Source organism: Pristis pectinata, chromosome 30, assembly GCF_009764475.1.
Source record: "Pristis pectinata isolate sPriPec2 chromosome 30, sPriPec2.1.pri, whole genome shotgun sequence".
Classification (NCBI taxonomy): domain Eukaryota; kingdom Metazoa; phylum Chordata; class Chondrichthyes; order Rhinopristiformes; family Pristidae; genus Pristis; species Pristis pectinata.
In genome coordinates, this window is record NC_067434.1 from 21206568 (window position 1) to 21223209 (window position 16642).

Below are 16642 nucleotides of genomic sequence, written 5' to 3' on the forward strand. Positions count from 1 at the left end.
CTTTCCTCAAGTATCATATTTCTTTTCAGTTAACCAAGCTTCCTATTTCTGTGTTGTCTTCAAAATAATGTTGTGCCCTAAATATTCAAGGCTAAGCTTATTTACAAGTAATAACTTGATGTTGAAGGATCTTGTACATGATTAAAATAACCAATTTGTTACACTGCTGTACCCAACTTCAAATGAAAGCTTTAATATTAAAAGAAAGTATTTTCTGAAAGAAAATAAATTATGGAAAATAGTACCACCTAATTTAAAGGAATTTTGACTCTGGGGCCAAGTTCAGACACTAAAAAAAAATGACATGTTACATTATAAGCTTGATATTTTGATTGATCAGATAGTAATTTCTGGAAACTGCAAGTTTTGACATCAATCATGTTTCTGTGACCTTTGTTTTCATTTCAGTGTAAATGTGATGAGTTTCCCAGTCAAGATGAATGCTCTGTATACAGGGAGGGTGTAACCAGTGTCCAAAAAGTGCACAGATTGCAGAAGTAGGGAATGGCTTCATGTCAAAGCTAAAAAAATAAAGTTTTACTTTGGAGGGACATATTAACATGGCAGACGAACTTTCCATTTATTTCATTCTCATTTTGTCTGTTTTCTGGACGAAAACTAATATAAGAACGTTTCTATTCAGATATCAGGCAACCACAGTACTTTGTTCTTTCCAGACAACATGACTGATTAGTGTTAAAATGATCAACTAGAAATGATTAAAAAAAGACTTTAATGCACACCAAGAAAAAGGTTGACCAATAGCTTGATGCAGATAGACCTCATAGCTGAATAATCACAATGTTAACAGCTGGCTCTATATAGAACAATCAGCAGAAATAATCAATTCTTAAAATTATCCAATTCTCCAACAACAGTGGAAATACACTGCACATTCCGTGTAGCTGCATCAATCTTTTAGTGTAAAATTGTCCATCAATTGTTTCTTTAGCTCCTACATGTGCAGATTTGGTCTTACCCCCTCACGTGTCATTCATACATTGAAAAGCCTCGATGGAATCTTTGATATTCCTTTATCAGTAACGTTTCCTTTTTAAACTATTAAAATCACTTATATTAACATCAACCTTTTATGAAAATTTGCAAACAAAAACTATAGTATGATGTTCTAATATCATTTTTATTTTGCATTACATTCAAGACCACAATGTAAAATGCCATGGCTAAGTGCTGATTTTCAGAAAGTGTCAACCGGATTTAATCATCTCCATCCCACTAAAAGAGGACACCCATTAACAGTTTGGATAGCTTCTCCTGCAGGATTTATTTTTTGGACCTTTCTCATAAGATGAAGCACCTCATTACTGTAAGAGCTTTGCAGCAGCTTAAACAATTATTTTGCTGTTCGGGGTTACTCAATGTTAGTTGAGGGTGACATTGGGAATTGAAACATACCGGATTCAGATTCCAATCCTTACATGCACTGTGAGATTACACCTACAGCCCCATGCTGTGACAAGCAAGAATAAAGCTTTGCAGCCACTCCCCATCCAATTAACCTTTACCTAACTTTGCTGCTACAATGGTAACCAATTACACAGAATTAACTGATAATTTTTGAATTTTTCTTAAAATTTTTAAAATTTAAAAAAAAATTTATTTAGTGTGGTAACAGGCTCTTCTGGCCCAATGAGTCCGCACCGCCCATTTTAAACCCATATTAACCTACCCATACGTCTTTAGAATGTGGGAGGAAACCAGAGCACCCAGAGGAAACCCACACAGACACGGGAGAATGTACAAACTCTTTACAGACAGCGACGGGAATTGAACCCCGATCGCTGGTGCTGTAATAGCGTTGCACTAACTGCTACGCTACCGTGTCGCCCCTGTATTCCTCTGTAGGTACAAAATCTGCATTCTCAAAATATGACTTCAATTTTGTTCTTAAATTTAGAAATTAGCAACATGCCTCATTTAGTAAATAAGAGATTCAACTAAGTTTAAATACAAACCTAATGTTTTTGTACATTAACAAAGGATAATTAGCACCTCTTCAATAAAGCTAGTCGAAACCTTCCCCAATTTTCTGTTGTTTTTGAGCAAGAGACTAAGACATTTATCCATCTAATTTGGAAATTAAATACTATGCTAAATGATGAAACATGGAATGTAGGATTTCTTCCACAAGCAAAGGTGAAGAATATTCATTCACTTGTGATGTTAGCACTTCATCAGGTCAATTTCATTTACAGAATGAATTGTTATTCACATTTACATTAAGTAGTTTTCTATCAATATCCCTATTCTACTGAAGGTGTTTCACTGGTCCCTATTTCTCTCCTAAGAGGGAGGGCAATGGGTTTAAAAAAATATTGTACTGAATGATTCCACATTAAGCTGATTTGATGTCAATCCCCTTTACCTGACTTTTTAAATAAACTCTTACCCCTCCCAGAATCATTGTGCTTCCATTGATGATAGATTTTCAGATTGCCAGTGCCATCTAAGATACAACTACCTCCAACAAAAGGTGCACTTACATCAAGCCGTTCATTATATATGGAAGATGTTACATTTTAAAATCATTATTTGCAACCTCCATATTAGGAAAGTATCTCATCATTACACTGATATCAACCTGTTGAAATTCTTTAAGTATCAGTCATGTGCCATACAGTATCCCTTTTCCTTATGGGCAAAGTAGAAATGTTGCATGTATAATTGCAGATCATTTTTCAAGAAAGCAAAGTGCTGACATTAAGATGGTATGTTATTAAATCCAGTCCAAAAGGTTAACTTTTGAAATTACAGGAGCAGAGTCTTATCTTTTTTTAAACCCGACAAGAATAAAAAATTATAATAGATAGATTGACTGAAGATTATATTCTTCCCGGGCCTCAATTTGCATAAAGCAGTGTTTTAAGTCCCCAAATAGCAAACCAAAAAAATAAATGAAAAGTCCACATTTATATGAATGACAGCAATACAGAAAATACAAATGAAAAGTAATTACTTGAGCAGTATATTTTTCAGCCTATATTTTCAGCCTGCAATTTCCTGAAATAACACCTATTATATGTCCACAGGGTTTCATTTGACCTAAAACATATCCCCAGATGCTTTGAGGTTGAAAGAGTCATCCATGATTTGCTGTAGCTCTCCAAGGTGAGTATTCTTGTTACCTGTGGCAGGTGCAGCTGCAGGTTCACGCCCAACATACCTGTGGGAAGATAAATAATATCAATTGAAATGGCAGAATTTGGTTCTAACACCAAATATATGAGCATTAGAAAATATAAGTTTGTCACCTGAAAATTATTCATTGTGCATTATTTTTATTTTTTTTAACCTACTCAAAAGGACCTTGATAAATTGTTTTATCAAATAATACTAACTTAAACATGATCCTGGATTCTAATCAGCAAACATTCTTTAAATTGGAGATAGCCAAGGGATACTGTGTAAGTAAAGCTGCCAGGATTAAATCTCAGATGTAGTCCAAATTAGATCATAAATATTAACATCTGCAACTGCAGGAAGACCAAATGATTATACTTGCAACCTAACAAACGATGACATCACAATAAGTCATGTTTAATTATGCGAATCAATGGCTTGCACTCTTGCCTGTAAGTCTGAAAGCTCTAGGTTCAAGACCCAGTTCAAAAATTTAGGTTGCCGTTTCTCATGCACTTCTGAAGGGAGTGTTGCATTGGTTACAGGTGCTTTTTGGATGCAACATTAAACTGAGGGCATGTCTTTCAAGTGGGCATTAAAGATCCTGGAGCATTTATTTTGCCTCACAGCTCCAGGGACCCAGGTTTCAAGCTGAGCCAAGATGACGTCTGTGCTGAGCTTTTGCATTCTCCCCTTGACCATGTGGGTTTCCTTGGTGTTCTGGTTTTCTTCCACATTCCAAAGACAGGTAGGTAGGTTAATTGGCCAGTGTAAACTTCTCCTTAACACAGTTAATAGCCAGAAGAATCAAAGGGTAGTGATGGGTATGTGTGGATAGAATAAGGTTGCATGGGCACAGAGACAAAAGGAAAGGGGGGAATGGAACTAATAGATTGCTCTCCTGGGAGCCGGCATGGACTTGATGGGCTGAACGATCTGCTACTGTGTTGTTATAAGCTACAACAAGATAAACATTTTACCATGTCTCCAGGGAATGTGAACGCCACTTAACTTTTTCTTTTAAAGACACTATTCAAAAAAAACAATGAATAAATAGATTAAATCTTCCTATCCACAAGTGTTTACCCAAGTTTCTCCACAGTTGTGTGTCCAGCAGTGGCATGGTCTAAGCCAATGGCAACATCATTCCCCCACTGCTAGCCAAGTTCTATGTTGAAAGGTTCTGCTGGCTTCCCCACCTTCAATCTGGAAAATCTGCCTGCTGAACCTGCACTAGGCTCATGTGGAGGAGCTTGGTCATCAATGATAACTCTTCCGTTATTCTTGGAAATAGTGTCACGACATGTTTTAAATCTGCCTGCAAGGGCAAATGGGGCTTTCATTTAATCTGAAGGACAGCACTTGGCACTGCCTCAATGCTGCATCAGAGCATCGGCCTAGATTTAGAACTTCCAACCGAGATACAACAGACTGCCAATGCTGGAATCTGAGGCAACAAACAAGAAGCTGAGTTCTTGTCTGTTGCCAACAATTGGAGAATTGTGTATCTACCTTGCAAATTGGGCTACATGCTACAAATACCAATCTCAAGGCCCATGCTCTCATTTGCAACATTTAGCTTTTTCCTACACCAATATATGAAAAAAATTCAATGACAAGAAACTTAAACCAGGATGCTCACCGAACCGATTTTTCATACTGTGACAGTGTTTTGAATCGAGGCTTCACATAGTCGTAGTAGCCCATGTTTTTGTGCTCTTCTTGGCACCAGACAATTTCAGCATGACGATATCTGCCAATTTCGTTTTTCAACAGGTCAAATGGGAATGGGGACAACTGCAAACAGAGGACATGATAACAGATACAATTGTGGGGAAACAGAGGTCAGAACCTAATGTTATCAGTTTCATTTCCATTCCTAGTACAATGCTGAGATATGCATTCTGGTTGTCATTGCACCGTGCACATCAAAAGTTTGACATTGGGAAGTTTATTCACTTAAATACTTTCTCAGATAGTCTAATGACAAATCAGAATGAAGGTATGTGCAAGGCAACATGTGTAATACACATTACCAATTTTATGAGATTAAAGAATGGGAAACCATTTAAACTGCATTTTAAAACAATATAATTTTGCCCAACAGCTTTTTTGTGAGCAGACAAGAGTAAGGTACAATTACGAAAAATCAAAGTTGGTGAAAATAAAGACTTTGATACCGAGCAACAGTTTTACCCATTTTCAACTAAGTGGAGAAACAATGAAACTATTTGAATACACTAATTTTTGGACTTGTACAATATATTTTCTATGGAGAACATCTCCTGTCATATGGCTAAGCCAACAGCTGGAAGGCATACTGAAACAACTGTTGACATTTCTATTTCCAATACCAGTCACCCTTATGACTCCTGAATAAACTTTATTAAGATGTTCTGTGCAAATAACTTGCAATTAACCAAGACCAAGTTAAAACTTGAATCACCCCACATACTTCATCCCAGACCAAATTAAAACAGCACTGGCAAGACTACTGTTTCCTCAACCCAGATGCTTAAACTGTAAATAGCAAATGCAATAAGCTATCTTATTTACTTGAATTAGTGATAAACCTACTGTTCAGGCTTTTCTCAGTTGAGAAAGAAATAAAACTAGTTTTCTTCTCCATAATGCTTTCTAACTCCATCTACCAGTTTGCAGATGATACCACCGTACTGGACCGTATCTCAAATAATGATGAATCGGAGTACAGGATGGATAGAGAGCTTAGTAACACAGTGTCATGACAACAACCCTCCCCTCAATGTCAGCAAAAAAAAGAGCTGGACATTGACTTCTGGAAGGGGGGAGGTGCACATGCTCCTGTCTACATCAACGGTGCTGAGGTCGAGAGGGTTGAGATCTTCAAGTTCCTAGGAGTGAACATCACCAATAGCCTGGCCTGATCCAACCACGTAGATGCCATGGCAAAGAAAGCTCACCAGCACCTCTACTTTCTCAGGAAGTTAAAGCAATTTGGCATATCCCCTTTGACCTCACCAATGTTTATCGAGGCACCATAGAAAGTATCCTATCTGGATGCATCATGGCTTGGTATGGCAACTACTCTGCCCATGACCACAAGAAACCGCAGAGACTTGTGAACACAGCTCAGTACATCGCGGAAACCAGCCTCCCCTCCATGGACTCTGTCTACACTTCTTACTGCCTTGGCAAAGCAGCCAGCATAATCAAAGACCCCTCCCACCCCAGACATTCTCTCTCCTCCCCTCTTCCATTGGGCAGAAGATACAAATGCCCAAAAGTACATACCACCAGGCTTAAGGACAGGTTCTACCCTGCTGTTATAAGACTATTCAATGGTTCTCTAATATGATAAAATGGACTTTCGACCTCACAATCTACCTCGTTTTGAGCGTGCACCTTACTGTCTACCTGCACAGCACTTTTTCAGTAGCTATGATAATTTATTCTGCATTCTGTATTGTTTTACCTCGTACTACTTCAATGCACTGTGTAATTAATTGATTTGTATGAACGGTAACACAAGACAAGTTTTTCATTGTACCTCTGTACAAGTGACAATAATAAACCAATTCCAATGTACAATTTTTGCTTTAAGTATTGCTAAATCATTGACACACAAGAGCATAACAATGTACATAAAAAACAATTAGCAGTTTTAAAGTTAGTTATTAAAAGTTACATGTTTTCCCCAAAATAGATTTTGGGATAATTGATCTATACTGCCATTTACAGCCAGAATTTCCATTCTTGTCATTCTTTACAACTTTCCCATTGCATCGAAAGGACTGCATACGCTGGAAATCTGCAATAAAAATGCTGAAAACACTCAGCAGGTCTGGCAGCATCTGTGGAATGAAAAACAGTGTCAATGTTTCAGGTCAAATACCCTTTGTCATCCCTGGACGATGGGAAGCGAAGAGATAAAAGTACAGCTGTGGCATTACCTCTTCCCTTTCCGCTATCCAGGCACCCAAACCGTCCCTTCTGAAGTGGTGATTCATTTGCACTTCCTCTGCTGTACTCTGGTTCCAACTGCTTATGGTACAGCCTTTGGGACTCAATATCAAATTTAACAACTACAGGTAATCTTGCTTTCTCTATTTGTATCAGAACTGGCCAGCTCTGCTGCAGGTCAACCATCTCGAACATTGGCTACATTTTTCTGTCTCCAAATAGCATGGCTTGATCTGCTGGACATTACCTACAGCTTTGGAATTCGCTGATTTTACATCCCTTTATCCTCTCTAACTACCCCTCATTAACTATCAACAATATAACTTCATAAACCCTAGCTTGCCCTATCAGAGATAACCATTTTGTGCTAACCACCCCTCCCTAACCTCTCTGCAACTTAAACCAAACTTATTTTCTTTCTTTCCCAGTTGTGATGAAGGGTCTTCGACCTGAAACATTAACTGGTTCTCTTTCCACAAATGCTGCTTGACCTGCTGAGTGCATCCAGCATTTTCTTCTTCTGTTGGAAATTTCCAGTATCTGCAGTTTTCTGATTTCATGATGCTCCATTCCTAGGTTTACCTGTTCCAGTCTGATGATTGCCACCTCATTCTCCATATTTCTGTTCATCCTTTCTTTTGCAAGCTCATAATAAACTTTGCCTGTGCAGAAAATCAGTCTCTTCACTTCGTTTGGATTCTGTGCTGCAAGTCCTGTGTCAGGAATGATTCGTTGGAATGTTGTACCTATAAATACAAAATACGATATTGATAACTTATTTGAAATTGCTCATGCAGCAAACAGTGACTTTGATACCCAAGGTTCCTTCAAAACATGCATTCCCAATTCAAAAAAAGAGCAATGTGTCATACTTGCACCTAGATCCTTTACTTTTGAATGAGACCAGGGAGTCCAGCAGTCAAAGTTGGCCATCTGATATTATACTTAAATTAACAATGCCAAGTACCCAAGTATGGAGAGAAATGGAATCAGTGTACATGGGTGTTTGATAGTTGGCATGGATTTGGTGGACAGGGCAGCCTGTTTCTGTGCCGTGCAACTCAATTACTCTGCCACATAAAAGATTTATACGACATAAATTTATAAGTACAATTTCTTCAATGTTACATCAGTAAATGTAAACAACATGACTCAATGTGCGGATTTCTCTTCCTAAACTGTGAGATGACCTGCAATCTCTGGAGGTTTTAAGGCAAACCTCATCAGAATCAAGATGACAATAAGTTCTACAACTGATTTTTGAGGGAAATTTACAGTTCATTAGTGCAAAATTTGATAGTGGGCTTGGGTGTTGGGGAGTGAGCCATCTGACTCATTGCAGAGAAGAAGATTCATCAATAGCTGAATAGGATTCAAGCTATAAAGGAGTCTATCCATAATTGAAAGTGAAAATCGTTTCCCTTTTTAAACATATTGTGCTCCTCTACTTTTCAGCATTCATTGTCCTTAGCATTGACAAAAACATTAAATTAAAAATCAATGCAATCTTCAGTGAAATCCCACCCTAAAATGTCATTAAAGTTTTACAATTCTCTTCAAAGTCATTTGTAATACTTTTTGGTAATATAATAAATTACCTGTAACCATTTCATCAAAATGTGACTTGGCTTCTGGGTGTCTGAGCAAAGATTTTGGCGTGAGGATGATCAACTGAAAATAGAAGAGCATCTGTAGTAAACATGCAGGTACAGCAAGAGATTAAGAAGGCAAATGATATGTAGCCTACATGCAAGGTGTCCAAAATACAAAAGAAAGCTTTGTTGTGATCACCATGGCTTTGGCAAGAATCCATATGGTGTACTATGTGCAGTTTTGGTTTCCAAATCCAAAGGATATACTTCATTTGAAGTCAGTGCAGTATAGATTGATTCCTAAGCAGAGGGGATGTCCTAAGAAAAGGCTGGCCCCTATTCACCGGAGTTTAGAAAACTGAGAGATGATCTCATTGAGATAGACAAGATTCAGTGAAGTAACTTACACAGAACTTACTCAGGAAACTGGCATCGTGGATATGGAAGGAAGGGAAACAAGCACTAGTGTCATGGAACATTAAGAGATTAAAAAGGAGGTACTTGGTGCTTCACAGTGAATAAAGGTAGATAAATCCCCAGGGCCTGACAAGATATTTCCTCGGACCTTGAGAGAGACTAGTGTAGAAATTTCAGGGGCCCTGGCAGATATATTTAAAATGTCCTTAGCCACGGGTGCAGTGCCAGAGGACTGGAGGATAGCTGATGTTGCTCCATTGTTTAAGAAAGGCTCGAAGAGTAAACCAGGTAATTACAGGCCAGTGAGCCTGACATCAGTAGTGGGTAAATTATTGGAAGGTGTTCTGAGAGATAGGACATATAAGTATTTGGACAGCCAAGGGTTGATTAAGGATAGTCAGCATGGCTTTGTGCATGGTAGATCGTGTTTAACGAATCTTGTGGAGTTTTTTGAGGAGGTCACTAAGAAAGTAGATGAAGGTAAGGCTGTGGATGTTGTCTACATGGACTTTAGTAAGGCCTTTGACAAGGTCCCACATGGGAGATTAGTTCAGAAGGTTCAGTCAATGGGTATCCATGGAAAGGTTGTAAACTGGATTCGAAATTGGCTGAGTCGGAGAAGACAGAGAGTGGTTGTGGATGGTTGTTTCTCAGATTGGAGGCCTGTGACTAGTGTTGTGCCTCAAGGATCTGTGTTAGGGCCATTGTTGTTTGTTGTATATATCAATGATCTAGACGATAATGTGGTAAATTGGATTAGTAAATTTGCGGATGACACTAAGATTGGAGGTGTAGTGGACAGTGAGGAAGGCTTTCAAAGCTTGCAGAGGGATCTGGACCAAATGGAAAAATGGTCCAGAAAATGGCAGATGGAATTTAATGCAGACAAGTGTAAGGTGTTGCATTTTGGAAGGACAAATCAAGGGAGGACATACACAGTAAATGGTAAAGCACTGAGGAGTGCAAAGGAACAAAGGGATCTGGGAGTTCAGATACATAATTCCTTGAAAGTAGAGTCACAGGTAGACAGGGTTGTAAAAAAAGCTTTTGGCATCCTGGCATTTATAAATCAAAGTACTGAGTATAGGAGTTACAATGTTTTGGTGAGGTTGTATAAGTCATTGGTGAGACCAAATTTAGAATATTGTGTGCAGTTCTGGTCGCCGAACTACAAGAAGGATGTCAGTAAGATTGAAAGAGTGCAGAGGAGATTTACAAGAATGTTGCCGGGTCTTCAGGAGTTGAGTTATAAGATTGAGCATGTTAGGACTTTATTCCTTGGAGCGGAGAAGAACGAGGGGAGATAAGATAGAGGTTTATAAAATGATGAGGGGCATAGACAGGGTTAGTGCAAGTAGGCTCTTTCCACCTAGATTAGGAGAAATAAGTACGAGAGGACATGGCTTTAGGGTGAAAGGGGAAAGGTTTAGGGGGAACATTAGAGGGAACTTTTCACTCAAAGAGTGGTGGGAGTGTGGAATGGGCTGCCATCTGATGTGGTAAATGCGAGCTCGCTCTTAACTTTTAAGAGTAAATTGGATAGATACATGGACGAGAGAGGTCTGGAGGGGTATGGGCTGGGGGCAGGTAAATGGGACTAGCAGAATAATGTTTTGGCACAGACTAGAAGGGCTAAATGGCCTGTTTTCTGTGCTGTAGTTTTCTATGGTTCTATGATAGTTCTTCTAGATGAAGGGTCTAGAACCAGAGTCTGCAGTCTCAAGATAAGGACCAAGAAGAAACATTTCTTTACAAAAGGAGTTGTGAATTGTTGGAATTCTTAGAACATAGAACAGTATAGCACAGGAGCAGGGCCTTTGGCACACAATGTTGGGGGCTGAAGGCCCTAGAAGGGGGCATGAGAAGTCCTTGGCGAGTAGGATCAAGGAAAATCCCAAGGCGTTCTACATGTATGTGAAGAATGACTAGAGTGAGGGTAGGACCAATCAGGGATAAAAGAGGAAACATGTGCCTGGAGTCAGAAGAGGTAGGGGAGGTCCTTAATGAATACTTTGCTTCAGGATTCACTAGTGAGAGAGACCTTGATGTTTGTGAGGATGGCATACAACAGGCTGATATACTAGGGCACGTCGATGTGAGGAAAGAGGATGTGCTGGAACTTTTGAAAAACACTAGGATAGATAAGTCATCAGCACTGGACAGGATATATCCAAGGTTATTACGGGAAGCTAGGGAAGAGATTGCTGCGCTTTGGCGATGATCTTTGCATCCTCACTGGCCACAGGAGTAGTGCCAGACGATTGGATGGTGGCAAATGTTGTTCCTTTGTTTAAGAAAGGGAGTAGGGATAACCCTGGGAATTACAGACCAGTGAGTCTTATTTCAGAGGTGGGCAAATTACCGGAGAAGTTTCTTAGAGACAGGATTTATTTAGAGAAGCACAGGCTGATTAGGGATAGTCAGCATGGCTTCGTGAGGGGCAGGTCGTGTCTCATGAGCCTGATTGAATTTTTTGAGGATGTGACAAAGCACATTGATGAAGGTAGAGCAGTGGATGTGGTGTACATGGACTTTAGTAAGGCGCTTGATAAGATTCCTCATGGAAGGCTTATTCAGAAAGTCAGGAGGCATGGGATCCAGGGAAACTTGGCTGTGTGGATTCAGAATTGGCTCACCCATAGAAGACAGAGGGTGGTGGTCGATGGAGTGTATTTTGCCTGGGGGTCGGTGACCAGTGGTGTTCCGCAGGGATCTGTTCTGGGATCCCTGCTCTTTGTGATTTTTATAAATGACTTGGATGAGGATGTGGAAGGGTGGATTATTAAGTTTGCTGATGATACAAAGGTTGGTGGTGTTGTGGATAGTTTAGAAGGTTGCTGTAGATTACAGCAGGATATTGATAGAATGCAGAGCTGGGCTGAGAAGTGGCAGATGGAGTTCCACCCAGATAAGTGTGACGTGATACACTTCGGGAGATCGAATTCGAAGGCAGAATACAAGGTTAATGGCAGGACTCTTAGCAGTGTGGAGGAACAGAGGAATCTTGGGGTCCATGTCCATAGATCCCTCAAGGTTTCACGCAGGTTGATAGGGTTGTTGAGAAGGTGTATGGAGTGTTGGCCTTCATTAGTTGGGGTATTGAGTTCAAAAGCCACGAGGAGATGTTGCAGCTCTATAGAACTCTGGTCAGACCACACCTGGAGTATTGTCTTCAGTTCTGGTCACATCATATAGCAAGGATGTGGAAGCTTTAGCGAGCATGCAGAGGAGATTTACCAGGATGTTGCCTGGATTGGAGACCATGTCTTATGAGGATAGGTTGAGCGAGCTAGGGCTTTTCTCTTTGGAGAGGAGGAGGATGAGAGGTGACTTAATAGAGGTGTACAAGATGGTAAGAGGCATAGATTGAGTGGACAGTCAGAGACTTTTTCCCAGTGCAACAATGGCTAACACAAGGAGACATAATTTTAAGGTGATTGGAGGAAAGTATAAGGGGGAGGTCAGGGGTAAGTTTTTTTTACACAGAGTGGAGGGTGCATGGAACGCACTGCCTGCAGAGGTTGTGGAGGCAGATATATTAGGGACATTTAAGAGACTCTTAGATAGACACATGAATGATAGAAAAATAGGGGGCTATGTGGGAAGGAAGGGTTAGATGGATCTTAGAGCAGGATAAAATGTCGGCACAACATTGTGGGCCGAAGGGCCTGTACTGTGCTGTAGTGTTCTGTGTTGTGCTGAACCAATTACATTAGTAACAAAATGCCCAACTCAACTAATCCCTTCTGCCTACACCCTGTCCATATCCTACCATTTCCCTCACATTCATATGCTTATCTAAGAGCTTTTTTAAACACCTCTATCATATTTGCCTCCACCGCCACCCCAGGTAGCGCATTCCAGGCACCCACCACTCTCTGTAAAAGAACCTTGCCCTGCACATCTCCTTTGAACTTAGCCCCTCTCACCTTAAATGCATGCCCTTAATGTATTAGACATTTTAACCCTGTGAAAAAGATACTGGCTGTCTTACTCTATCTATGCCTCTCATAACCTTATAAACCTCTGTCAGATATCCCCTCAGCCTTTGCTGCTCCAGAGAGAACAACCCAAATTTGTCCAACCTATCCTCATAGCACATGTCCTCTAATCCAAGCAGCATCTTGGTGAACCTCTTCTGCACCCTCTCCAAAGCCTCAACATCCTTCCTATAATGGGGCGACCAGAAATGAATGCAATACTCCAGATGCGGCCTAACTAAATTTTTATAAAGCTGTAGCATAACTTCCTGACTCTTGAACTCAATGCCTCGACTAATGAAGACAAGCATACCATATGCCTTCTTTACTGCCCTATCAACCTGTGTAGCCACTTTCAGGGAGCTATGAACTTGGACCATCTGCTCATCAACACTGTTAAGGGTCTTGCCATTAACAGTGCACTCTCTCTTAACATTTGATCTCCCAAGGTGCAACACTTCACATCTGACTGGGTTGAACTCCATCTGCCATTTCTCCGCCCATATCTGCAACTGATCTGTATCCCGCTGTATCCTTTGCCAGTCTTCTACGCTATCCACAATACCACCAATCTTCATATCATCTGCACTTACTAACCCACTCATGTACATTTTCATCCAGGTCATTTATATACTTCACAAACAGCAAAGGTCCCAGTGCAGATCCCTGAGGAACACCACTAGTCACAGACCTCCAGCTAGAATAAATCCCATCGACCACTACTCTGTCTTCTACGGGCAAGCCACTTCTGAATCCAAACAGTGTGCATCTTAATCTTCTGGGTGAGCCTCCCATGAGGGACCTTGTTAAACGCCTTACTAAAATCCACATAGACAACATCCACAGCTCTACCTTCATCAATCACCCCTGTCACCTTGTCAAAAAACTCAATCAAGTTAGTAAGACACAACTTGCCCTGCACAAAGCCATGCTGACTGCCCCTAATTAGGAAATGGATACAGCCAAATGCTCATAACTCCTATCCCTGAGAATCCTCTCCAGTAACTTCCCTACCACTGACGTGAGACTCACCATTCTATAGTTACCAGGATTATCCCTGTTTCCCTTCTTGAATAATGGAACAACATTAGCTACTTGATAGTCCTCTGGGACCTCCCCTGTGGCTAGAGAGCACACGAACATATTGGTCAAGGCCCCAGCAATCTCATCTCTTGCTTCTCTCAATAACCTGGGTATATCCCATCAGCCCCTGGGGACTTATCCACCTTAATGCTCTTTTAGAAACCTGACACTACCTCCTCCTTTACCTCGAGATGCCCCAGCACGTTAGCACACTCCATACTGATCTCCCTATCCTCCACATCCTGCTCCTTGGTAAATACTGATGCAAAGTACTCATTAAGGACCACACCCACATCCTCCGCTTCCAAGCACTTGTTCCCTCCTTTATCCTTGAGTGGTCCTACCCTCTCCCTAGTTATCCTCTCGCTCTTGATGTATGTATAGAATGCCTTGGGATTCTCTTTAATCATACTTGCCAAGGACTTTTCATGGCCCCTCCTGCCTTTCCTAATTCCCTTCTTGAGTTCCTTTCTGGCTTCTTTATAATCCTCAAGTGTTCATTTGATCCAAGCTTCCTAAGCTTTACATACTTTTTCTTCTTGACTAAATTCAGCACCTCTCTCGACATCCAAGGTTCTCTTACCTTGCCATCCTTGTCCTTCCTTCTTACTGGAACATCCCTGTCCTGTACTCAGTACAGTTGGTCTTTAAACACCCTCCACATGTCAGATGTGGACTTTCCCAAAAACAACTGTTCCTAATTAGTTCTCCCTAGTTCCTGCCTAATGCTCTTGTAATTTGCCCTACTCCAATTTAATAGTCTCCTACAAGGTCCATACTTAACCTTTATCTACAGCTATCTTAAAACTTAAGGAGTTGTGGTCACTGTTCCCTAACTGTTCTCCCACTGAAAGGTCAGTCACCTGGCCAGGATTGTTACCCAACACCAGGTGCAGTAACGCTCCTCCTCTCATTGGACTATCTATGGATGTACCTAACAAATTTTGCCCTGTCTAAACCTCTTACACTAAGGAGGTCCCAGTTTATATTCATCTCAAACAGTTGAATACTTTCAAGGCCAGAGAACATTAGATTTTTAGATACCAAAGATGGCAGAGTATCAGACAGCATGTGAAGGGACAGAGTCAGCCAGAAACCTTTTGAATAGTGGAGCAGGCTTGAAGAGCCAAATTGCCCAAACATGCTTGTACTTATGCTTTTAAAATGAATCTGAAGTAGAGAGATAATCTGGCTTATAAAAATTCAGAGATATTGTATCCAAGACTAAGACTAAAAATTCATAATCTGCAGCATACCAATGTGTGCAATTACACCAGTTACATATGTTTCTGTGCTATTTGAAATCTTTAAAATTCTTTAAATAATTTACAAAATTATAATTGACTAAGATTTTTATACCGGCTTCCTAAATGGTAACAGGATCTGCCTTCTGAGCACGTGAAAGTAGTTTGCTGGCGTGGAGCAGTTTACTACAATCCAATTGCAATCAAACAGTTGCTTTACTTCAAAGTCTTCTGTATAACCCTGAAGAAAAATGATTATTCAAAGAATTCAGACAGTAATCATGTTGCAAAATACTCATTGTGTTCCATAAATATTAACAAAATTTATTTACACCATCCCTAATCTTTAAACATGGATAAAAAAAAATCCACGTTAATTGCTGCATTTACGGAAAAAAGGTTTAGCAGTGGTATATCAAAGTGTTATTTCACAACAGGATAAGCAGAGTCCTGATGCAGGATTATGACCCAAAGTATTGACAATTCCTCCCCCCTCCCCCACAGATTCTGCTTGACACGCTGAGTTCCACCAGCAGACTGTTTGTTGTGAGCAGAGTTTGCCCTCACTGGAAAATCAGGACAGTGCTCTATTTCAGTTAAAAATTGGCATCAGAAAGGGTGCTTTTTACTTAAAAAAAAGGAATTGCCTTTTGATGTTTTTTATTAATTACTCACCTTTTAGAATTTAGGATGCAATTTTGATTAAGTTTATGTCACTCCCAGACAAATGCAAATCAGACCAATGCTATGTTGGCGCTGGAAGTGTGGTGACACTTGTGGGCTGCCCCCAGCACATTCTTAGCAACGCAAAAAGACATATTTCACTGTGTATTCTGATGTACATGTGACTAATAAATAAATATATCTTATCTTAGTATCAACCTTTGTCAGTTCTGATGAAGGACCTCCAACCTGAAATGTAACTGTTTCTCTTTCCATTGGTGCTGCCTGACCTGCCAAGTGTTTCCAGCAGTTTATTTTATACAGAAATAACCTGTTCAAGGATTTACAGAATTCATTTTGGATCATGTATGATTCAGATTATGGCTTACAGTACATAATTATGCAATAAGATGAAGACCACTTTCACTTACTGCTACTTTTACCAAAAAACCAAGATGTGGAGGTGCAGGAACTGGTCAACGGTTTTGTCGCAGGTTTCTATTATTTCTTCTAGAGATGTTGTTAGAGTGTAACATGTTTATTATGGTTAAGTACAGTAATGGAATTATACATAAACTCA

The 16642-nt window shown here is 40.1% G+C and overlaps 1 protein-coding gene across 3 annotated transcripts in view; it reads right to left on the reverse strand.

The window, feature by feature from the left end:
• Positions 1 to 1122: 1122 nt before the first annotated feature.
• Positions 1123 to 16642, reverse strand: part of ogdhl (oxoglutarate dehydrogenase L) — an 85822-nt gene continuing 70302 nt past the window's right edge. For all 3 annotated transcript variants that reach the window (XM_052041469.1, XM_052041468.1, XM_052041471.1), the window contains 5 exons: positions 15515 to 15640; positions 8682 to 8754; positions 7666 to 7829; positions 4784 to 4938; positions 1123 to 3184 (listed from right to left, as the gene is read on the reverse strand). In XM_052041469.1, the coding sequence (XP_051897429.1) occupies positions 3064 to 3184; positions 4784 to 4938; positions 7666 to 7829; positions 8682 to 8754; positions 15515 to 15640 (639 nt within the window). In that variant the 3' untranslated portion in view covers positions 1123 to 3063. The remainder of the gene's footprint in view (positions 3185 to 4783; positions 4939 to 7665; positions 7830 to 8681; positions 8755 to 15514; positions 15641 to 16642) is intronic.